Source organism: Ascaphus truei, chromosome 3 (genome assembly GCF_040206685.1).
Source record: "Ascaphus truei isolate aAscTru1 chromosome 3, aAscTru1.hap1, whole genome shotgun sequence".
Lineage (NCBI taxonomy): Eukaryota > Metazoa > Chordata > Amphibia > Anura > Ascaphidae > Ascaphus > Ascaphus truei.
In genome coordinates, this window is record NC_134485.1 from 331,362,010 (window position 1) to 331,387,294 (window position 25,285).

Sequence of the window (25,285 nt, forward strand, 5' to 3'; positions counted from 1 at the left end):
CCATCATTCCTGTGAATGTCAATTCCCATATGCTGATTAGATAGTACGCTCTGTGGGTGCAGAGACTCCTTTTTCTGTGTTACATTTCTATCTTGATGCATTTATCCCATCTAATATATTGCCTGTATTTGTATTGTATTCTTGTATAAAACAAATTGGTAAAGTAATGCATGCCTCAATAAAAGATAAGTAACATTTACACAATGTAACAGCTGCAAACAGGCAATATAGTGTGAAACAGAAGGTGTACACGCACACAGAAGTATTGAATGCTAAAGGTGTATATTATTGAATATCACAATCAACTAGTCAGTCCTGCGCAGTCCTTACTTTTTAAATAGTTGAACACATCGGCAGGAACACAGTGATTCTTCACACTCATAACACAAATGCATTGGTGGATATAAGGTGTGCACAGCCCTGCCCCTTCCATGTTTCCAGGCTTGGAGCAACATGAAATGATCGCTGTACACATACCGTACTTGGGAGCTATTGGCTGCAAGATACGACTAGTATTCTGCATGTGGGGTGGCCTCTGCTTCGCTTGTCTGCAAACTAGAGTAACATTGTAGCAGGTGCTGTGTTGTTTTGCACCCCAGCCATGCTTCCTCAAGCCTTGCTTGGCTACTTAATATAGTAGACTCAAGCTTTAGGGGAAATCACTATTAGAAAACTATTTAAAGCTAAAAGGTTACACTGTGCTCATTTTGAAGGTACATACCCACGAATCTGCAATTTTCGCCATCAATAGAGGTTTGGGGAACACACCCCTATGTATTTTCTGTCATTGCTATGTATTTAACCTGTCCTGTCCCAATGACATTGTAATTACAAATGCCTCTCTTTAGTAGTACGAACATGCCCTCTGGATGAGTTCCAGTGTAATAACACCCTTTGCAAACCGCTGTCTTGGAAATGTGATGGAGAGGACGACTGCGGTGACAACTCCGATGAGAAGCCAGAGGAGTGCTGTGAGTCAGGGATGTGGGGTTATTATGTATGCACACATACTCGTGTGTGCAACCACCTGTGCACTAATGTGCATTATTATAGAAATTGCGACCGTGTCGATCAATACTCAATAGGTCTTTGTGTGCTGCGATATCACGCTTTATAGAATAAGGAGCCTGAGCTAAAATTAAACAAATGTGATGGCTCAGTGAAGCCCCTATACAACATGCGGTGAAGCCCCTATACAACATGCGGTGAAGCCCCTATACAATGTGCGGTGAAGCCCCTATACAACGTGCTGTGAAGCCCCTATACAACGTGCTGTGAAGCCCCTATACAATGTGCTGTGAAGCCCCTATACAACATGCGGTGAAGCCCCTATACAATGTGCGGTGAAGCCCCTATACAACGTGCTGTGAAGCCCCTATACAACGTGCTGTGAAGCCCCTATACAATGTGCTGTGACGCCCCTATACAACGTGCTGTGAAGCCCCTATACAATGTGCTGTGAAGCCCCTATACAACGTGCTGTGAAGCCCCTATACAATGTGCTGTGAAGCCCCTATACAACGTGCTGTGAAGCCCCTATACAACATGCTGTGAAGCCCCTATTCAACATGCTGTGAAGCTGCTTCCCAGCGCTGAGGAATTCAGCTGTGTTCAAATTAATTGAACTACAATCTTCTCCAATAGAGGGAAGCCGTGTCATGCATACTGCATAAGTGCCCATATTTCACTACTTACAATTAAAGGTGGTTATTATAGTAGTGTTTTTCTCTGACGTTAATGACACTTGCTGTTTTCTTTGCTTCTCTGGCAGTGAAGTTTGTCTGCCCTCCAAATAGACAGTTCCGCTGTAGGAATGACCGTGTATGTCTGCGTGCCACACGTCTCTGTGACGGGACTGATAACTGTGGAGATGGAACAGATGAAGAGAATTGTGGTGAGTTTGAATCTGAAAACACGTGTACTCCCTCTGAGATGCTTGCTCGCTCTCCAACAACTCTCTTGGCCCTCTCTCTCTTTTTACACTCTCACACTTCTCTTCCTCTGTTTTCATCTAATTTATTTTTCCACAACATCTACTTTCTTCAATTGTGGTCTATCTTTTTCCTACTAAAGACTACACCCTGTAGTCAGGGTAGGTCTGTTTCAAATCCCTGTCATTTTCTCCCTTTTGGGACTCAAACCTTTTCTCTAACATTCTTTGCATGTCTTCAATTTCCAATCCCACAACGGCAGTCACATTATGGACCTTGGTTTAACTAAGAACTTCCCCGTTAACGTTATCTGGCTATCGCCTTATTTCACTTGCTATCTTTCAGTTCTCTCTCACTAACCTTGAGGTTTCCACTCCGGCGATGTCTAATCTCCCATCACTTATGCTACTTATTAATTATATCCACTCTTTCCTCCCTAGAGCAATAAAATACTACATTTTACACTGAGATCTTCACATTTTTTGGGAGACATTTTTAGCTTTCCATCGTTTAAAGGAAAAAAACTGTGGTACCTTTTGGAATGCATATTCATGGTTTCTGTGTGACAAAACACCTTTGTTTTGGACAAACAGATGTAATGAGCCATAAATATATCCTTTTTGGCTTTATCTCTGTGTAACCTTGTGAAAGGAATGGATAGTTTGATGTGGATCGTAGTTTTTTTCCACCACTGTATCACCTGGTCACCATATGGTAGAATGTCACATGTCATAAAAACTATTCTCTCAAACCTCGTTCCCTTGCCATCCTGCAGTGAAAGACTTTGGTCCTATGTAACAGAAGGGCATATTTCATAGACACTGTGTTCCTTCATTCAACATTATCTTTATTTTCCTTATGTAGAATTACACAAAAAGACCAAGAGCTGTGACATGGAGAAGGAGGAGTTCCAGTGTCAGAACAACCAGTGCATCAGCGCTAGCCTGCGCTGTGACCTCTTTGATGACTGTGGTGATGGTTCAGATGAGGAGAACTGTTCTCACGGTCAGTACCTGCAGCCTGATGCCCCACCGCTTGTGTACCATCTCAGTTATATCCTTGAGTTGACGGGTGGAAGGGAGCTGTCAGACTTGTACACAGGCAAAATTGTACACATGCCACTGGCACAAAGGCAATATGGAGAGATAAGAGAGCCATCAGAGTAGAACAATCAATACTCACTTTTAGCAAGAGGATTGCTTCACTTATCCTGCTAATATACTTCTTAATGCAGCAATTCTCCTTAGGACAGCTTTTAGTATTAAGATACAGTACTCTGTGATTGGCAAGATTCTGTCCTCCTACCCAACATCAATCTCCTAACCCCTTCAGTCTTGTAGGTGCAGTGCAGTGTATTGCAGGCAGTTAAAAGCATTGAAGAGGTTAATTTAATGTATATTATTTTAGCTGAACTGGGGGATTTACACCATCATTTGCACTTAATGTAAGCCGCTGAACTGAGGCTCCTTCTATCACTGTAGCAACATATAATGCTTATAGAATCTGTCAGTCAGTTGTCCACTTAGTGCCCACTCAGTGTTGCAGCTGCTGAAACGTAACCATAAGCAAGAGAGAAAAAGTAGGCTGGTGCCATAAATGTTGTAAATAGGCTACACTGTTTTTTTGCTTCCTCTGGTTATTCAAACAAGCAGAATCCCGTAGAATTCATATCTTCTATATGCCACTAAGTTGAAGTTGTATGCTGAGGTTTCTCTGCGTTAAGTTTTTTTTTTATATAAGCTCAGGACTTATTAATAAAAACCCCAGGCTCGTCTGTACATTACAATTACTGAGGTCAATCTAGGAAGGCTCATCACTTCTTACCTGTTACCCGACAGATCCAAAAATTCACGGCTGTCATACCAATGTCACGTTGTGCGGAGAGGAGACTACGTGTGTGCAGTCACAGACTGCTGTGTACTGCACCTGTAGAGACGGATTCCAGAAGATCCTGGGTAGAAATGCTTGCAAAGGTAGGACTGGTTGTCCTCTCTAATAGAAAACCCTTCACTCACAATCCAGGGAGCAGAAGCTCCTTCCTGTCACTGGGGTTAGTGCAGCTTCTTATTTGATTTAATAAGTGGTGTGCCTGTATATTTCAACTTCTGCATTTCATCTCAGATTGTGAGATAAAGCCCCCATGTGTCTATATTGCAAAATAAAGCAATGCTGTCTGTCCTGACGGTTGAACGAATTGTATCTGCCTACACTACAAAACTGTTGCGTTTCACCTTTGTATTCCACTTAGTAAATGATCTCGCTTGGAACGTGATTTCATTATTGTTATTCATCATTTTCAGTGTTGTCAGCAGGCAGAGTATTATATGGGTAACACATACGTACTGGATATTATTCAATAGACTTTAAAGAACATTTGAGGTCCCTTAAACCCTAAGTAGGAAGGGTCATACTGTATGGTTGAACCAGGGATGATAAGCTCAAGACATTCTGAGATTGGAGAGGTACTGTACTGCTGTGCCTGAGAAAGGAAACTGTTAAATCATGATGTCTAAGCAGCAGCATTAAGCTGTAATGTGTATATACTGTAAGAGAAACTTCAACCCATTCCCTTTACTATTTAGTTGCGCAGCTTTGTTTCTGATCGATTCATATCATGGTTGGATAGAAGCAATGTAATAGTCCTGTCTGCAGTTTGGTCTCTTTTTTTTTTAATTAACACCACCACAGACTCAATTAGCCAATTTCTTTCCCTCTAGATACCAATGAGTGCCTGAAGTTTGGCACATGCTCCCAGCTCTGCAACAACACCAAAGGCTCCTACATGTGCACGTGTGCCAAAAACTTTGTCAAGATTCATCACACCTGCAAAGCGAATGGTAAGAGAGATCATGGCTGGGGGTGATGGCAAAGTGGCATGCAGATTTCATTTTCCTCACTTACACACGTTCTTGAGTACAAAGGTTCTTTCTGAATGTGCTGCGACAATACACATTGAGACCACATACGGTTTTGAAAGCTCTGTCTACGTTATTATATTTGTGTGGGTATTGTTGGTCCATAAAAGGTATCGCAATCCAATGACAACCCTTCTCCAGGACCAGTATAAGTCAAGAACCTAAATAACCCCATAAGTGTGTAACACGTTCCTCCAAGAATGACGAAGTGTATATTACAGGACACTGACTTGGTCCCTAACAGGTCTTGCATATCTCTTAATGATTTATATTTTTTCGTTGTGACCATACACATACAGTAGTTAGGTAAGCTGAATGGTGCTTGTCTGCCATGCTGTTATATGTTTGAAGGTAATCAGATGTCTACTTAACAACAACAACAACAAAAAACAGCTCACCAGAGAGAAAATAACCAACCTGTATCTAGCACTCAGATTTTCGTCTTCTTGTGCTCAGGGTCTGATCAGGTTCTGTACATTGCCGATGACAACGAGATTAGAAGCCTGTATCCGTTCAACCCAAACTCTGCGTACGAGCAGGCGTTCAGAGGTGATGAGACTGTACGCATCGATGCCATGGATGTGTACGTGAAGGGTAACAAGATTTACTGGAGCAACTGGCACACAGGCAAGATCTCGTACCGTGAGCTACATGGGACATCATCATCAACCACCTCCAACCGCAACAAGAGGCAGATCGATGAGGGGGTCACTGACCTCAATGTGAGCAGCTCTGTCCTTCACAGCCCAACTTCTGTTACATGTTCACAGTAAAGGGTAGCGTACAGGTAGCATACAGGCACACATTATCTTCCATACAAGATTGTGAATGCCCTGATGCTATTTTTAGCTCTAAAGGTTGTTCTCCTAAATAACATCAGTTCCACAAGGTTGTTATTTTATTAGTGTCATTTATGATCAATTAATCTAAGAAATCTTCTCGGTCTTTGTTTATGTGACTCTTTCAACTCTAAATTACTTCAGTTTCCTTATTCTATCTGCACTCTTTTTCTACTCTCATTTTTACTTTGACATCCCGCACTGTACCTCCCTTTTTGGCACTCTCTCTGCTGTCCACGGTCTTTATATTTTTGTTACCTTCCACTTTCTGTATTTCACCCATTATAGCCACGTTACTTGCTTTTCTGTCTGTTTTATCTTTTTAACCCATTGAGCATCAGAAGGGCCACTGTGACACTCCATGGGTTAAGCCATAATTCCATTAAAAAATGAAATCTGGATTTGATCTATCGCCATAGCAATCATTACTAATTAACTATTGGTTATTAGTTAATTAATGTAATTAATATAACTAATTACATATTAATGCTATGACTCGACAGGCAACCAATCGGTATCAATGGTGTCATTAGAATGCCCAAGCTCTTGGGATGTGCATACCATTGCCTCATTCACATAATGTCGCAGCTGAGATTTCATTGCCTTTTCCATCCTAGAAAGCAAAGCATTTCAACATTAATACTGTACATCCTGTCATCTCAAAGTCCCTGTCTGGTTCGCTGCTTTTCTTGTAGTCGTGGAATCACTCCTCTTATCACACAGCATCAGTTCTGTGCTTGAAGGTTTGGGCACTTAATGAGAGGACAATGCTTGCTGGGCTGAATTAACGTACGCCCTTTCTTTCTACAGATCGCAGGCCTGAAGATGCCCCGTGGCATTGCTATTGACTGGGTAGCAGGGAACATTTACTGGACTGACTCGGGACGTGATGTCATTGAGGTGGCTCAGATGAAGGGGGAAAACCGAAAGACACTGATCTCTGGCATGATTGACGAGCCTCATGCCATAGTGGTGGATCCTCTGAGAGGGTATGAAATATGCTGGCACAACCTTACACTGTCTTAAGTAACGAATTTCACAATCACCACTACTAGCTCTCCAGCTTTTATAACAGTGGTTGTTTACTTATGAGATCTCAGGTTTGCACAGTCTACATATTACCCTCTCCCTGTATATGTGAGCCAAAGCTGCGTCAACTCCATGCGTAGGCCCCTATTCGGTATACTCAAGTAAGAGGGGGGAGACATCACAGCATATTGAATAGGGCCCGTAGATTATTTGTAAATGCTGTCATACCAAATAGTTTTGTAAAGGTTTGCAAGAAGAACTTAAAGCACAAATCTAATTTTTTTTTTTAACCAAACAGAGTATTTTCATTCTTTTTTTTTCTAAGTATTAAAAGTTTAAATGCTTGTCTTCATGACATTGTTTAATCCATGGTTAGCATGTGTGTGGTCCCAGCAGCACATGTCATGAATAGTTAATCTTATCCCATGTAATTCGAATAGACGTAAAAATTGTTGGGATAAACCTGTCACAGTGATGTATATGTCGAATATACTGCCTCACAAATATCAGAACACGGATAGAGGTTTCCTAAGTAATGAAAAGCCAATCAATTCTCAACACAGCACAGCAAAGGAGATATGTACTGTAGAGGCAATATTGTTTCTAACCTACTTCATAGGTTCAAGTGAGTCTATAGACAAAGACGTACTAATCTTTTCATTTCCTTTAGTACCATGTATTGGTCGGACTGGGGAAATCACCCTAAAATTGAAACAGCGGCTATGGATGGAACCCTGAGAGAGACACTGGTAGAGGACAACATCCAGTGGCCCACAGGTACGTCTAATAAGATGAGAATGCTCTCAGAGCAGGTCACGAGTAATGAGGAAAAATCAGAAATACAAGGGATTTGAATATTTAACTACGAAAGTGAAAAATGGTTAGCCATGCTCAAGACATGCAGCAAAAGGGGTGAAAATCCATGATTATAGATGAGAGGAAATGTAGTAGCCAACTCAAATTGCAGTGGAGGATAATTGGGAGAGAAAAACAGATTTGCATCTCTTTGTGATTTCACGGGGTTCCTGTTTGCTTTTTCACAGGTCTAGCAGTGGATTACTACAATGAGCGTCTTTATTGGGCTGACGCCAAGTTATCCATTATCGCCAGCATTCGTCTAAATGGAACAGATCCTGTTGTGGTTATCGATAACAAGAAAGGTAATATAACCCTGCATTCCAGAACTTGTTGAGTTTTGCTGTCAATCCAGGGAATGTATTTCAACATTTCCACTGTTTAACCAAACTTAGAGAGGCAGCTGTTGAACCCTCCCCCTGTCTGTCTCTGATGGATGACGACTGCAGTTTTCCTGCCAAGATCTATACACATGTTGTTTTCTCCCTAATGCACAGGTCTCACCCATCCCTTCAGCATCGATATCTTTGAAGATTACATCTACGGAGTAACATATATAAACAATCTCATCTTTAAAGTGCACAAGTTCGGGGAAGGCCCCGTGACCAACTTGACCTGGGGACTAAACCATGCTACAGATGTGGTATTGCACCACCAATACAAGCAACCAGAAGGTGAGAGCAGCACAGCTTGTGCTAAACCAGTGTTTCCCAACTGGGAGGTAGAAAGGGAGACGAAGTGACGGGGGAAACCTACACAATGCTCGATTCAGAAAGAGACAATAAGAAAGGCGAACATGGAGTGACCGAGAGAGGATTTCAAAGATACATTAGATAATTGCAGACGTGAGATGGAAAGAAGGGAGTTTCACTGCAACAGTAGTCCAATGATTATATTTAAATTAGTAAGAAATATTTATTCTTTCAAGTAGGACTTTATGGGCATCCTACCCATCAAATATCGGGAGAGTGGGGGTCCCGAAGTCAAGCCAATAGCCTTTGTGTAGTTAAAAAATATTGGGAATGAATAATAGCTGAAGACCATGGTTCTACCATCTGTAATTGGTTAGGGTGTCTCGTTTGCCCTTATCTTTTTTCTGTTTGCCTCCCTAGTGACCAATCCATGTGATCGAAAGAAATGTGAGTGGCTCTGCCTGTTGAGTCCCAGTGGACCTGTCTGCACCTGTCCCAATGGGAGGAGACTGGACAATGGAACATGTATGCTCATCCCATCCCCTTCACCATCGCCAGATGGTAAGTAAACAGATGAAGCTATGCACAGAATCAAAGGACCAATTAATCTCAGATACTTACCTCGTCCTCCTTTCTGTGGACAGAAGGGCAAAGTTAATGGGTTACAAATGGGAAGTAGGGAGATGAAGTGGACCCAAGCCATGATAGTTACTGTACCTCCACAAAACAGATTATATATATATATCTATATCGATATATACAGTACATACATGCATGGTCTTTGTGTAGATTTGATCCGATAGTGGAAGCTTATCCCAAACATTGCACTTATTTTACTCCCTGGGAGGCTAACCCTGCACCTCTCCATTCAGCACCCACGCCGGACAGCTGCACACTAGAGTGTCTAAATGGGGGCCGGTGCTTCTTGAATGCAAGGAAACAACCAAAGTGCCGCTGCTTGCCCAGCTATGACGGAGAAAGGTGTGAAATCGACCAGTGTCGGGACTACTGCAAGAACGGAGGAAACTGTGCTCCATCCCACACAGGTAATGAACATAGGAAGCAGGGTAAGAGAGAGAGTGCAAACATATAGGTAGAGCTCTGCAAACTGTTTGCATAAGTTAGCAAACCTTGCAAGATTTGCGGGTTTTTCTTTTCGAGCTTCCAAAAAACAAACTTTTTTAAAAGTTTGGAAGCAGTTCGTCTGGTAAATCTCCACAGCTAAATGAATAATGTTTTTGCATAATTGTGCATATTTATATTAGCTTATTTGCAAAAATAAAATTAGCTTTTTTTTGTTGTCAGTATTCTGGTGTGTTCATAGGTTCTCACCACGTGTTGTGTAAATGTTTTGCGAGGTATACAAATTCTAGAAGCATGTTATATATTTTTGTAATCTGATGGTTGGAAATGTTTTTTTTATTTAATTCAACTTACTGTACATTTTCATCTTTTTTTTGTTATTTCATTTTTTTTTTTTATATATCAGTGTTGTTTTTCTTGACCGTATTTTCTTTTAAAATGGTGGATGGGAGCCAAATTTAAAACAGGTAATTGAAAAGTGTATACTGTACTAGTCTCCCTCTGTACTTCCTACGACATTTCATTCAAACAAGTCTCTTTAAGCTCCCTTTGACTTGCATTCTCTTGGTGTCGGAGTGCTCACCCTGTTCTAACCTATCCTTGCTACTCCTCTCACCAGGCATGCCAACTTGCCGCTGTCCCACTGGATTTACTGGTCCCAAGTGCCTCAAGCAGGTGTGTACTGCAGACTACTGCCAAAACAACGCCACCTGCACCGTGAACCTGGGCAACCAACCCAACTGCCGCTGCCTGGCTAACTACATCGGAGACAGATGCCAATACCGTAAGGAGATAGCAAACCTTGCTAAGTGGTGTAGCCCTCTTACCCCCACCCTAAGTGAGATTGAGGTGGGTAGGTGTATCTGACTACTTATCAGTGTGGTGCGGTACCTGTTTGGCTCACAGGGGGGCTGAGCTTCCGCCACGGGGAACCTGGGGTGAATTACTCTTACTACTACTATATGGTGCAGCGCCTCCACCTGCGATGGCTCCCAGCAGAGCGGGAGTTGTTCCTCGCAGGACACATACAAATGAACACATACACTGGATGTAAAATAGCAACGGTCTTTACTATATGCAGAATGTAACTTAACACATACATCAGCAATACACAACAAGATATATGTACCACCCTCTGCCACTAGCTGGCAACTATAACCTTGCCCCTAACTGGGCTATAACCTCCTTCCCAACCCCGTGTCCAAAGAGTCCAAGCCCACCCAAGTGTGTGAACAGGCCTGTCACATGTGAGGAGCAAGTTAAAGTTGGTGCACGTGTGGAAGGTTGTAAATACCTGCCCAGATGTCTCTACACCTGGGTGTCTTCGCAAAGGGTCTACCGGCGCTGCTTGGTCCAGCACTGATCTGTACCTCTGTGTGGGATGGGGTCCCGCCGGACGTCCCACCGTAAGGACAGTCTCTGGATCAGCAACACAGCTACAGGAACATGCAGCAAACCCTTTCACTGGGTCCCTGCACTAAAGGACTGCAACAGGGTCTCTCTCTCTCCCTGCACTAAGGAACTACACAGGGTCTTTACCTAAGGGCCTGTCCCTATGAACACCCACCCACACTAGTGGGGAGTCAGGGCCTCAACTCGAGCCCGGGGATTTCTGGCATAGAGCAGAAGCTCGCAGCTCTCTGCCCCCCTTCTTTCCCCCTCTGTGTCCTCAGCCTGACTGAGCAATCCCTGTCTGCACACAACATTGTATCTTCTTTGCAGCATGAGAATCTGTCAGCCTTAGTGGCTGTCTGACTACATGTGACAGGGATCATATTGCATTCCCCAGATCCTTTTTGGGGTTTTTTGAGTCACAGGAGGAGACAAAGAAGCGGAGGGAAACCTTATGAACTTCTAAGGTTGATATTACACCTTTATCCCGTACTTATTATACATACAGGTAGCGCCCGGGTTTTCTCTTTCCATTACATTCCCCAGAGGCTGCTGGGAGATGTAGTCCACTCAGAACCTCTTTCCTATGGGAACCGCGTGCTCGATCTCTCTTGCGACTGTGCGAAGCTGTAATGGCCGCCGCTACGCTTAACTGCGTCTGCGCAACCTCCCAGAGCTCCTGCACACTTGTAATGGCCACCGCTACCCTTGCCAACCTCTGCGCATTGCACGAACCTTGCGTCACAACCAAGATGGCGGCGCCCACCGGGAGAAGTCGCCGTCCCCTTCCCCCACTGTTACAGGGGTAAGACAGGGGGCAAAGGAAAATCAGGGGAACCGGGAGTGAACCCCATACACTGGCTATTCTTGTAGTGCCCACATGTCCAAATCTGTGTCACATCTCTTCAGTCAGTGCTGTTATTATTGCCATTCCATTTGGTATAAGAGGGGCATTGCATATGTCATGGCGGCTGCATTGTCTGTGGCCCTACTAGGTCTTCAGAGATTTGTGACAGCACACAGATTGTCACTTGAAATTAATGTACATTTTCCAACCATGGCATGTTCTGCAATAATTGATCACTCCATCTGCAACTCTGATAGTTTTGTTTGTTTTCTAGGTTCTTAACTCTCCTCTTCATCCCAATCTCACACCCTAATATCTGTTCCGTATACAATACATACATAAATACATACATACAAATATACATATGTAGCCCTTTTTCTGAACACCTTCCTAAGGGACTACTAGTGCTGTACTTAACCTGCGGCTCCAGGAGATATGAGCCTCCGCTAGCTGGGAGCCTGGGGTAAGGATTCTAGCGCAGCGCCTCCACTTACCCAGGATCCCCGTTACGTTAGATCGCCCTGGGCAAGAAACATACCAACAGTGCGTGCAACCAAGTTTACAGTGTCTAAGTGACCACGTCTTACCCCCTACATAACATCACACATAACTTATACTATACGTTGAAGTCCTTGTATTACGCGGCTCGGCCGCATTCCTAGTGAAGTGTCCTGTATAACAGTGGCTCTGCCACACTCTAGAGAGGTTTGTCCTTGCAAGGGGGTAGCTAATACCTCAGTCCGCTAGCCACTTGCTAATGTCCTGCTAGAGTTAATCCTAAGGCGGGATCAGCGCATGATGACCGGTGTTGGTGCACTTGGTTTACAATTGTACCTTCCGGTCACGGCGGTGACCGGCGCCTCTTCACAAAGGGTCCGCTGCTCCCGCTCGGATCCTCCGGACGCCGAGATGTCCAGCCGTCTGATCCCAGATGACTGTCCACAACTCCGTGCGCTGTCCCTATCTAAGATGACAATACTCTCCACTACCGGGCGTCCCTACAGTACCGCTGCCTACGGTGACTCAGGGAAAATCTCCTATGGGCCTGGGGGTAATATCTGGCCTATGCAGGCGGATCACGGACCCCCTGCAATCACACTCCTCCTCTCGCTCGGTCCCGAGCTCCTCTCCCTGGCGTGGTCTCTGCCCCCACGCTTCCTGTTCCTGTTCTCGTAATCCCCCCCTCTCATTGGCTCCTAGCATCAGGTGATTGCCCCCAGAGCTCGCGGGAGTTGCCGTCCATTATCAGGGCCTTTCCTTATTGGCCCCGCGTTCGCGCGCTCCCCTTACGCACGCGCGACCTCACGACCTTGTCCGTGTCCTCGCAGTATTGCGCAACAACATGGCGGCACCCTATATACCGTGCCGTCAGAGAACCTGCCATACACACACACCGGGTTTTAGCACACCCTTACACATACATACATACACACCCATATTGAAAGTGTTGCTGGCCCATTGATTGGAGTTAAATGAAATGTTGAAGATTGCACCTTTTTAAAACTTGTTTTAATTAGGACTCCTGTCCTCTGGATATGTCCCTCTTACTTGCTGCAGACTCACTAGGGCAGGGGTATGGCATATTACTCACACCAGTTCTCTCCCATTATAGAGAAATGCTACAACTACTGTGAGCACGGAGGCGTCTGCCAACTCATGGCCAATTGGACTAAGCTGTGCCGTTGCACCCCACAGTATGAAGGTGCCCGCTGTGAGATTAACAGGTGCACCCGCTGCAAGGATGGCAAGTGCAACATGCACAATGGAGATGTTACCTGCACGTAAGTCTCCCTGCAGGGTAGCTTTTATGTCACATCATGGAAAGGTGTGGTATAGTGGCATTTTCGTTGAAGCGCCAGAACCCAGATTTGAAATCTAGTGGCAGCTTTTAGATTGTAAGCTCTTAGGATCAGTTGACATCTGAATTGCCATCGAACATAAGCATCTTTTTCTAGTTGCAGGAGTGGCAGCTGTGCCAGTTCTAAAGTACAAGTGAAATTGTGAATATACTACAACGTGAAGTATTTGCTCACCATTTTCCAATACCAGTAGTGGAAAATAAACAGAAATCAAATATATATATGTGTGTGTGTGTGTGTGTGTGTGTGTATGTGTATGTATATATATATATGTATGTGTATATATATATATATATATATATATATATATATATATATATATATATATATATATATATGTGTGTATGTATATATGTGTGTGTGTGTATATATGTGTGTGTGTGTATATGCGTATATGTATATATATATGTGTATGTATATATGTATACATATATTATAAAATGCTATCACCCCATCTTTTTTTATTTAAAAACCCAGAGTACCACAAGTTTTTATTTACATCTCCAACTTCTCTTTTATAAAGAATCTCACTATTTCTGTGTTCAATGCACAGATTTTGTATAACTATGTCTAATAAATAGGTCCAATGAGTAGTTGTGCACATTTTTTGCCGGCCTGAGAGAACGTGGTACAGTACGTTTCACCCTTTTTCGTTTGCGGAAAAGCTTGCGTTGACTCAAAAGTTTGCAACAAGATAAGCTAGAGCTAAAAAGTAATTAGCTTTTGGATTATCTCTTACTTTTGCTTTTGAAATTCGTTCAAGTTTAAAATAAAAAAAAACCTTTAAAAAAAGTCACATGTTGCTATTTTGCCACATAAAGCAGCAATCCAAACCAGGATATATATTTTTCCAGGTAGGATTGAAGTAGGGGATTTCCGGAGCTGAACCCCCATCTTCCCAAGATAATAACTTTCATAGGGGCTGCTGGTATCTTGGTGCTGTTTAAAGTTTATCGTCATGTGAGCCAATAGGAAGTCGCATGAGATGACGTCACGGCTTCCTATTGGCCTGCAAGACGTGGGACATTTAAACGTCGCCATTAAGAGAACCCCAGCTAAACCAGCTGGAGCTGCTACTGGCAAGTATCTTGGGAAGCAGAGGGCCCCCGAAGCTGGAATTAATGGGATTCAGCTCCAGAGACCACCTGCTTCTATCCTATGTTTAAAAAAACAAAAAACCTTGTTTGCTACTTTAAAACAGGTGAAATAGCGAATTTTTTTGGTACTATTTGGCCTGTTTCACTTGAACTTTAGGCTGCAAAAGATCTATCAAAATATTTGCAGGTTTTGCAAACGTTTTGAAAGTTTGCTCGAACCTGAGAAGTAAATCTCGACAATTTTGCACATCTTTATCTTCGACTTCTGTACTTTTAATCATGCATGCTTGTGATACATATTGATGACATGTGACTTGACCATGTTTAGTGTATAAGTAAGCAGTACTAGGTCTTACAAATCACATTTAACTAGTAGGGTTGCCAGGTGTCCAGTATTGAACCAGACTGTCCTGTATTTGGGAACTCTGCCTTTTCCTCATTCAGAAAGCCTTGAATGAGGACATTTCCTTGCATAGGAGATACCGGCACCCCATAAAGGTGCCTGTATCCTGGGAAGCAGGGGGTCCCCGGACATAAAACCAACGCGGTTCAGCTCTGGAGACCCCCTGCACATATATACTATGAAAGAAATGTATATTTAAATAAATAATTTTCGGGCGACATTTCAGCTGGGAGACGCGGTTCTCTCAGCCGCTCTCTCTGCAGCAGAAATGAGTCGCTGGTTCAGGCCTTTTCAGAGGCTCGATGCTCTCGCTGGCAGCATCTCGCCCGTTTTGGGAATTTTGCTATCACAGGTAATCGAGCCTCTCTGAATACCGTGATAGCAACACCCAAAAAAACGTCGTTTTAAATGCCCTGGCGATAATTTTTATCAACCCTCTCTGAATGAGGCCCTTAGAGTTAATACTGGAAATGTATGAGTACAGAATTACCTCTCTTGTCAGTGACCTGACAAGATTGGGGGCTGCAGGATTTCCCTGAGCAGGGAGAGAGCAGGGCTGTTGCAAGGTGGCTGGGCTGCTTCCTCTCCCCTGCTTGGCTTCTGCTGGGTAATGCAGCCAATCAGGACGAGGTGTCAGGAGCCTCGGGGTGGGGCCAAGGAGAGGAGGAAACAGCATGGATCAGAGAGGGGTGTGTGTCACAAGTGCATTGCACCTTTCACCATTGTGTCCAGTATTTTTGGAGAAGCCACCAGGCAACCCTAGTAACCAGTGCTGTTTCATTTATCCATTGCAGGTGCCCAGATGGACGAATTGCTAAGTCCTGCCTGACGTGTGACAATTACTGTCGGAATGGAGGAACCTGCACCATTAATCGCCAGACCGAAATGCCAGAGTGCCAGTGAGAACCGCGAGGGCTTGGGGAAATGGGAACAGGAGAGGGAGTAATAGACGCTACCACTGGATAGCATTGAAACGAAGACTGCAAATCCTGCTCTTCCTAGCTTTCATCAGTGGAAAGGGCCTTCAATAAATTCAACCATGAAAATGGTTGTTAAAAATAGGGATAGGGATGTTAATGTTCCTGCACTGAAATAATCAGAATAAAAAAATCCAGTATTAGGTGATTTCTGAAGGATAATCCTTCATTGCACTTGGATAGAATTCTCTTAGAAGTCAGGCCTTTGCTTTCTCAATATTTGTATAATTAATGGTACTATTGCAAACCTACAAATGTAGCCAACACTTTTGGCATAGTTTATTGTAATATACTCCAACATATCCCCTCAGAATGAACAATGAATCTGGCTACATTACTATCATTTGAATTGTTCCCATATTACGAATGATTGTTTATGACTCTTGTCTCTTGTGTACATGGTGCAGCTATTGCCGTTTAGTGAATGACCCTCCTCCCTTCTCTCACCTTGCTATGTTAAAAGTAAAACACTGCAAGGCCGTGATATTGGCCATTCTAAATTGCTGCCATAATTCAGGGAAGGCGACTGCTTCTAAAGCAGCTGTAAGTTCTTGCTATTGCCCTGCACATCCTATTGTAACTTGTTGACGTTTCCTTTACAGGTGCACATCGGAGATGACCGGTCCCACATGTGATATGTTTGTTGGCATTGAGCAACAAACCAGCAGTAAGTACATACCGGCCCTTATTCATCATCATAAACTGTTCCTGGGAAGCACCGGTAATAGATTGTTATTGAAATGCTATAGGGCTGGTCCTTTGCTGCCTCTCTACAGAAACAGCTGTATCATCCTGCATGCCAGTTATCTAAAGCAGAAATCCCATCTGTTCATATACTGTTCTATTTGTCATATTCTGCATCTAAGTGCAGTGCACAATTACTATTCATACACAATCTTGGCAAGCTCGAAACCCAGACCCACGCTATTCTATATTTATTTATTTAATTGGAGTGCAACTAGGAAAGTGACCTAACAAATACAGCAGTAAACAAAAACACCCCAATGCACATTTATATGGGTCATTGAGTTCAATCTTTTGGCCATCATTTGTCACATTGGATGTCCATTGGTGCTTCTTTGTTTGCTGTTGTATATTTTAGGTCACTTTCCCATCCAATTGAAACAAATGATTAAATACATATATAATATGGTGGGTGTGGGTTTTGAGCTAGCTACGATTTGTGTAAATTGTTTGGGAGGTCTGTAGCCCCTTCTCCTTAGTTTAGGCGCACCCATCCCACCTCTATTTCATCAGCATGTTCAAGCACACGTGTGAATGCAATAGTCCAGTGAGGAATCCCTTCCCCCAGGCCATTGCTATAGCAATAAGCGTGGGAAATATATATGTATGTATACATACAGTATATATTTTATTTATTTTTTTCATTATATTTCTTAGAGCACTTCTGTTTATTAGCCAGTTTTAACTGCCTGTAGCTCACACATAGCACGTATAGTTCTTCTGAATGTTAACCCATTGGACGTCTGAAGACCAAGATGTTCTGTGCAAACCCATAGAGAGTAACTAGTGCAGTCATGCTCTAGGAGACCAGGGGTTTAGAATACAGTATGTGCTGCATCAAATCCACATGGCAAGAGGGTATGGTTTTGAAGCGTTGTTGGACCAATTGCCTTGCCATGCTGCTTTTAGAACGGAAGCGACAGGGCTTCACTACCTTGAATACCATCTTCTCGTTATTGGTCCCAGTTTCTGTGAGACAACATTTAATGAGCTTTGGTCGATTTCCCTTTCCCCTTAACAATCTCTACAGATGCTCTCTTTGCTCACACCGCACTTTTAAGCAGCAATGCTACTATGTGTCATTAAACTACCCTACAATTTGTATTTGTAAGGATGCAGGTAACTCTCTTTATTTAACAATCAGCCTAGCATTAACCTATGATACAACCAAACCAAACTGGACCCATAAGCATGGCAATTTCTGCTTGCAATATTTGTTGTAATTCTTCTAATGCAGTGGTATGCAACGTGATATATCTCAAGGGCCGCATGTGCTGTCCTTGAGCCCTCAAAAGGGCCGCACATTACATACATATATATATATATATATATATATATATATATATATATATATATGCGCAAATATAACTGTATGCTCATCTGCATGTCTTAGGCAGGTCTGCAACCCCGCCTTTCCCCATTATCACCCAGCATACAGCACTTCCACTGCAGCAAGGGATTCTGGGAAATGACATGCAAATGAGCACACAGTGTCACTTTTTGCCTCAATAACCATTTTTAACATGGTTCCCTATAGGCTTAAGCTTGCTGCATGGTCACAGCTTTTAGCACAGCCAGGGTTAAGGTGCATACCCAGAAAACCACCCACAGACAGCTGTTTCGACCTTGATGGGTCTCATCAGTGTGGGGTTGATTTTACTGGGAATGCAAGAGAATGCAATATATATATGCAATGTGTAATCTCGCAAAAGGGATGTTGCAGCCATCGGTAGGAGCTTCTCCCTTCCCTCCCGCTCTAATCCCATTCACCTTCTGTATGCTGGCACACTGATTAAGTCTGTCCCACTCCTCTCCTTACACTGGAAACTAGTGATTAGCACTGTCATAAGGCAGCTGAGGGGTGGGTAAAGCTATGATCAACATCAGCAACATCCCATTGCCCACCAATGGTCTAATGGAGTGGTTGGAAACATGATATAGTGTAAGAGCCATATTGAGGCCATTGAGCCACCAAAAGTGCTGTGTGTATGTGTGTATATATATTATATATACCGTATTGGCCTGAATATAGTGCTGTGTTTTTTTTCCTAAAAATATCCTTCCGAAAACTACTCGTATCATATGCGCAGTCATATTCAAAACTTTTGTGTTGTTTTACAGTATGTGCGAGGCCATACAATATTCGGGCCAATACGGTATATATATGTGTGTGTGTGCGTGTATATATGTATGTATGTATATATATATATATATATACATACATACATACATACATACATACATACATACATACATACATACATACATACATACATTATGTGTGTGTGCGTGCACAGGCAGAAGGGACATTGCAGCCATGAGCAGGAGCTTCTCGCCCCTCTGGTTAGCTGCTTATTGCACGCTAATGAATACTGTCCCGCTCATCATTGTACATTGGGAACTAGTGATTGGCACAGGAGAGGAGCAGTATGTATCAGCACAATGTCACTAAGCAGCTGATGGATTGGGGAGAAGCTACGATTCACGGCAGCTACATCTCCATTTCCTCTGCACTGGGGAGAGAGACACATTGGGCTGCTGGAGCGGCAAGCAGTTGGAGGGCCACGGGTGAAGCCCCAGAGGGCCGCATGTGGTCCTTAGGCTAAGATTATACAACTTTCACGCGTGTGATGGACCGCATATCCTCGCCTACGCCTGCAGCCCCAGCGATCTATGAACTTGGCTGGAAGCGATGGGGTGGGATGGCGGATGCGTCACGAAGCTGGTTCGCCCTCATTTGCTGAACCGCTCACGTGATGCTGACATCACGCAGCCACGCTTGAAAAGACAAAAAAAACTGTCATGTGCGCACGCTGTGGGCGGCCATAAAGGAATTTAAAGATTTATGTTTGCCGCACGCGAGCACCAACAGGCGCTGTATATTCGCGGCCTAACGTTTGCATGATACCAACTGCAATTCTAATGTCTTCTCAAGAGGGGAGCTACAGCAACATTGTAGTCATAGCCAATATAAACTGGTTAAAAAGGGAAACAATTTGCAATCTTTTGTTTAAGCAGAAATCATTACTGAACATAAAATGTACATATAGATTTAGCCATTATTGTGCGATATCATTGAATTGCATGAAAATGCGTTACAACTCACCAGGGGTAACGCGGTAGGTACCGTGCAATAAAGTTGGCTTCATCTGTAGATTCAGAGGTTCTATTGGAATCATTAGATTGACTACCACTAAATAACGGCACCCTCACGTCCCACAGGATTTACATTGGTTTGTTGGGTATTGATTTGACCACTCACCCACTGTAATTGACTTTCACAGAAACTGCCTCCATTGTAATCCCGATTGTGTTGTTGCTCCTGCTGCTCCTGCTTGGAGTTGGAGTCTTCTTCTGGTACAGACACCGGATGAGTGGGTAAGGAAAACATACTTTTATCGAACATTCCAGGCAATTTAAAAACCCTCAAAATGTCAAGTGTGTCCGAGCAGCAGGTCACACCATCAAGCACGTTTCAATAAGTATTAGAGTAATCCTGGTGTAAACGATGAAAATGTTGTACCATCTCTCTAATAGTATTAAAGCTGCCGTATATTGGAAGATTGCTTTTCCCACACTTCAGAGTTGCCTTGATCTTCATAATTGTTCTGAAGTGATTTATTAGGGATTCTCATGACTGGCAAAAGCATCCACAAATTTTGCTCTAGTATTTCATTCATAATCACCCTTTCACTGCCTGGGGGGCTTAATAAAGTCTTTCTTTCTTTCTTTCTTTCTTTCTTTCTCTGTATCCTTTCTCCTAAGCATTGCACTTTCATTTCCTATGTTAAAAAGCTCTTTACTTAGCCACAGAAAAGTTATGATTACAATTTGCTTGGCAATCTTGTTACACTTGCGGTTTGATCACTGATTGCCATACCTCTTATACAAAAAAAAAGTATTCCAATCTCGAAAAGTACAAAATAACTTTACACACATGCATGAAGGATAATGGAGATTAGACATAAAAACAGAAATGAAATTGGTGTTGGAAGAAGACACTTAGCTACGACCGCATTAAATCTTAAATTTTTTCAAGCTCCCTATAATCTTGTGTGTGGTGGTATTTTCTATTTTATAAGACAAGCTATGTTTCTTATTTACAATAAAGAGATTTTTACTCGCATGCTTCTCTCCTATAATATAGATCAACTACGTCAATATTTTATTAAAGCTTTGTATTCATTTATTTCATCATTCTGAAATAAATTGCTCCAAAAAAATTCCAAGCATATACAGTATGTAATACCAGACATAAAACATAGCATCCAAAATCACTTTAAAATAATCCATCCCTAGACTGACCTCATTCCTTACAGAAGTCTACACGTTTCGCAAATTTTCATTTACAATGGCTTGGCGAAAAACTTGAGTGCGTAGCCTGTCATGTGACTTGCTTAAATTTTTCTATCAAATAAAAACCATTTCATTTCCACATGTATAACAAAGGATAATTATTTGGAGCACGTGTCAGGCTCTTTGCTGTCGGAGAGGCCTGCAATGCATTGGCTTGCAATGTATTTTTGGTCCTTTTGCGAGCAAAAGGATTTAGTCAAATACGATCAGACATGTTTCATAAGCAGGCACAGGCTGACTTTAACATAGTCGTCCTGCAGACATCCACATGGGGTGTCAGCTGTGAGACAACAGTGTGTTCAGGAATCTATCTACCACCTCTGCAGACACACCCAAGAAGACCTGAACTAAACTCTTTGTAGAGAACTAAGAAAAGTCATCCTTGCGATCCTCTCATACAACATATTGGCACACTTGTATGTGCCCATATCTTCATAAATAATGGAGCCGCTTATTACCTGTAAATCCCCTTGAACCTCCATCCCCCTTACTCTGGCATGAATCCTTCATGTCATTCTTCTCCTTCAGTGTCCTTGCCTTATGGAGGTATCCATTATAAGAACATTTACATACCATCTGCTCTCAGAAAAACGACTATAAGAATGTTAGAGGACATGGGAGAAATAGAGCTGTGAGGCTTCTGTCTGCCATAATGATGAAAGGGGCAATCCCACTTAGGACCAAAGGGAATTAATACCAGTGACACGTTTAAAGGTGCAGCCTCCCCCCTCCCCCTCAATATGACCTATTTTGATAGTGAGCTCTAAGTGAGGCCCACTGAAGCAGATTACCAACCACCATTATTTCTTTCTTTATTTTTCCTAGCTATTTTTTAAAATTAGATTTTAATTCTTTTTTTGGGGGGGGGGGAAGGGAAGGCATTTTTGTTGTTGTAAATGCCCAAAGCTTGCAGCATTGTGTTCACATGGCAACTCCTGGTGTATATTCTCACTTTCTCCCCTCCACCGGGCAGCTAAGAACTGTTTTCCATGCAAATTGTGTTCTCAAAATCTTCTGCGATAAAGGTTTACTACGGTCACTAAGGGGTTTTGGGCCTTGTTGATTAAGCCCCTAAATGAGATTGGCTTAAGCAGCTATATTTAAGTTTAGGACTAATTTGTTAGGAATACAATACACAGTTTAAAGAAAAAACAAGAGAGGTGGAAACAGACATTCTACTATACAGTATTGTGAGGAAATCTTTAAAAGCGGCCCTTTTAAGGGGTTACATCTGAGTTATTGGTGCATTTTTTTTAACCCAAATCTGACGCCTACAAATATTTAAAATAAAAAAAAAATGCTCCATAAATTCTATATAAAAGTATATTTTATAGACTATTGCATTAAATATCATCATCTTTAATTCTCATTTTACACTGTGCTGGGAACAGATTGCTGACCAAATTGGTTAATTATATATATTGAAAAGATAACTTGGTCTAGTAGTAAATTCAACCAAAATATGAAGCTGTGTGTGTCAGGCCTGATACCACCCCCCATCCTTGACACCTGGCCTTCCTGTCCCTTGTACAGTCAAATCAATGTCAATGCTGTTGTTACTTCCACAGAGCTAAAGGATTCCAGCATCAACGTATGACCAATGGAGCCATGAATGTGGAGATTGGAAATCCTACTTATAAAATGTATGAGGGGGAGCCAGATGATGATGTGGGAGAACTGCTTGATGCAGACTTCACTTTGGATCCTGATAAGGTAACAGCAAACCCTCTGTCAGTAGACATGACTGATTTACTGTGGTAACCAGATCTGTAGCTAGTTACTAGACTTTGAGCAAAGTATTAGGAAAAGAGAAAAATCTGGTTTTCCCCTAAAAATAAAACTGTAAAATACATTGTGATGTGTAATATAAAGGTTACATTTAAAACCTAAACGCAAAAAATTAACAACTATTATACCATATACTGTACGTGTAACGTAGAATAGAAAATAAAATATGAAATCGATGAGCAGACAAATAAATAGCAAGTGTTATCTATCCAACCTATTAACACAAAAGTCACACCCAGTGGGTCCCCAAAAAATGGGAAAATCCAGGGTAGGATTCCAAAATGTTATCGCTGCTCTTCAAAGAAGGGTCAAGAAACGTCTTTTCAAATACCTAAGAGATAAAGAGTAGAGGCGCTTACCATAGTGAAGTTTATCTTTACTGGTAAAAAAAAGTAGCCTTTAAAATACGGGCTTTATATTGAATATAAAATATATGTATTCTTGCCACCGGATGTCCTGATTCTCACATGCCCCTTCTCCTGCTAAACGATTTCACTGCAGGTGCAGTCCTCCACGTAGAAATAATTGGCAAGTCACAGGGTCCGATTTGGCGTGCTTAGAAAACAGGAACTCTGTCTCCACTGATGTTAGCACGGTCGGAGTATGGCTGCTCTGACGCCTCCAGCGAAGCACTACTCTTCCCTCCGGTGCTCCTAAAAAGTCCATAATGTGTGTTGCGACTGAACAAATGTTTCGTAACCGCCGAGGAAGGGACTTGTTCAGTCGCGAAATGCGTTAAGGAGGTTTTAGGAGCACTAAGGGACCTGTAGTGCTTACCTAGAGATGCCTGTGCAGCCATATTCCAAACATGCTATAATCTGTGGATAGAAGAAAAAAACTGAGAGCACAACAAAAAGGTGGGGAACCGGAGGCTAATGAAAAATAACAAAAACTTAAAAAACTTCTAAAAAATTTTGTTATTTTTCATTGGCCTCCAGTTCCCCACCTTTTTGCTGTGCTGTTTTTTTCTTCTATCCTGCTTGCTTATTTGTGGATGCAAGCTGCGGTATACCGGATGTCTTCAACTCACCTGAGAATGAATTTGTGAGTACCCCATTCATTGAACTGTTTGCTGCTACATTGTTCATCACTAGGGGATTTGCCTGGCATTTCGGGGGTCTGCTGGTTCCCGTCGGGGGACCTCATGATCGCCGTGGTCAGCCTATCCCTGTTCTATGTGATTGCCTTAGGGGCATTACTCATTACAGCTACAGCTTGCTTGGTGTTTAAAGTTCTGGACTCCGGTATGGATAGGGTTAATATCGTTGCCTCTGCGTGATGCACGCGTCTACTAGGCTAGTAGCGCCGAACATTGAGGTTCATTCCTCTATCTGCTACTATAATCTGTGGAGACTGCAAGGCCCATGTTTACTAAGCACGCCAAGTTGGACCATACGAAAGCCCAATTATTTATATGTGGATCACCACATATGCCCTTCGGGTTACCATCTGATGAAATCACTTGTCAGGAGAAGAAGTGTTTGAATATTGATGGCCGGTGATAAGCATACATATATTTTATATCCAATGCGATCATTTCTACTATGTTTGTGAGCCCATCTCCCTTATTTTAAAGGCTACTTTTTTTTTACCAGTAAAGTGACTTCACTATGGTAAGCGCCTTTGCATGTTTTTTCTCTTAGTTACTGTACCTTGCCTTCTAGATGCGGACCTCCCTACCACAGTCCCTGGTATTTGGTGTTGGCTTTAATAGAGTAATGGAGCGCACCTTTTAAGGGCAAACGTGTTGTGGCGGTTCCATTGTGTATCAAATGGGCATATGTTTGCAAAATAAGGTTGGTGATTACTGGAGAATTTTCCCAATAGTATCACATATCAAGAAGTATGCATTTTATACCCTGCAAATCAACAGACCATCTGTAGGGTAAAAACCAACCTGTCTCAGATAACGTTCTCTCCAAGACTTCAGGGATCCACAGACTTCTGTGAAAGAATTGCAGGAACTTTTGCAAAACCTCATACAGCTCAACCCCCTTATAACGCTGTGCTTGGGGTCCAAAGAATCACATCGCGCTATAAGCGGAAGGCGTTAGAAATAATGTACAATTGTATGTATTGTACAATAAAATATTTAAGACACCAATAATCGTGTTGTAAAGTATTCCTAAATCCGAAAATTGGGAGCCACGCTTGCATCGCGTTATAAGCGGATCCGCGTTGTAGCGGATCGCGTTATAACGGGGTTGAGCTGTACTACTACAGTCAGGTAATTAGGCTGAGTCCCCAGTCTTCACTGTGGCACGCGCGCCCGGCGGGGGGGGCGGCGCGTGCACTGCGCTACACAGCGATCTGCGGTCTGAGGGGAGAGGTTTGCGACAGGAGGGGGCGAGCCTGTGGGTTTGCGGGGGCGTGGCCATGACGTCCCGCGGCTGGTTCACCCATATTGGCTGAACGCCGGCGGGGGCGTCGCCACGCCTCCGTCGCAGATGTTAATTTCAAATTCCCCTGCCTGCCTGA

General features: G+C 42.8%; 1 protein-coding gene across 2 annotated transcripts in view; it reads left to right on the forward strand.

Moving 5' to 3' along the window:
- Positions 1-25,285, forward strand: part of LRP1 (LDL receptor related protein 1) — a 374,671-nt gene that overhangs the window by 345,323 nt on the left and 4,063 nt on the right. Inside the window, exons 71-88 of one of the 2 annotated variants that reach the window (XM_075591499.1) lie at positions 849-971; positions 1,772-1,894; positions 2,796-2,936; positions 3,770-3,904; positions 4,649-4,768; positions 5,303-5,568; positions 6,496-6,674; positions 7,385-7,491; positions 7,758-7,874; positions 8,067-8,243; positions 8,682-8,822; positions 9,134-9,307; positions 9,964-10,128; positions 13,196-13,364; positions 15,737-15,841; positions 16,522-16,586; positions 19,948-20,041; positions 22,588-22,732. In XM_075591499.1, coding sequence (XP_075447614.1) covers positions 849-971; positions 1,772-1,894; positions 2,796-2,936; positions 3,770-3,904; positions 4,649-4,768; positions 5,303-5,568; positions 6,496-6,674; positions 7,385-7,491; positions 7,758-7,874; positions 8,067-8,243; positions 8,682-8,822; positions 9,134-9,307; positions 9,964-10,128; positions 13,196-13,364; positions 15,737-15,841; positions 16,522-16,586; positions 19,948-20,041; positions 22,588-22,732 — 2,546 coding nt within the window. The remainder of the gene's footprint in view (positions 1-848; positions 972-1,771; positions 1,895-2,795; positions 2,937-3,769; positions 3,905-4,648; positions 4,769-5,302; positions 5,569-6,495; positions 6,675-7,384; positions 7,492-7,757; positions 7,875-8,066; positions 8,244-8,681; positions 8,823-9,133; positions 9,308-9,963; positions 10,129-13,195; positions 13,365-15,736; positions 15,842-16,521; positions 16,587-19,947; positions 20,042-22,587; positions 22,733-25,285) is intronic. The other variant, XM_075591500.1, reaches the window with a different exon arrangement.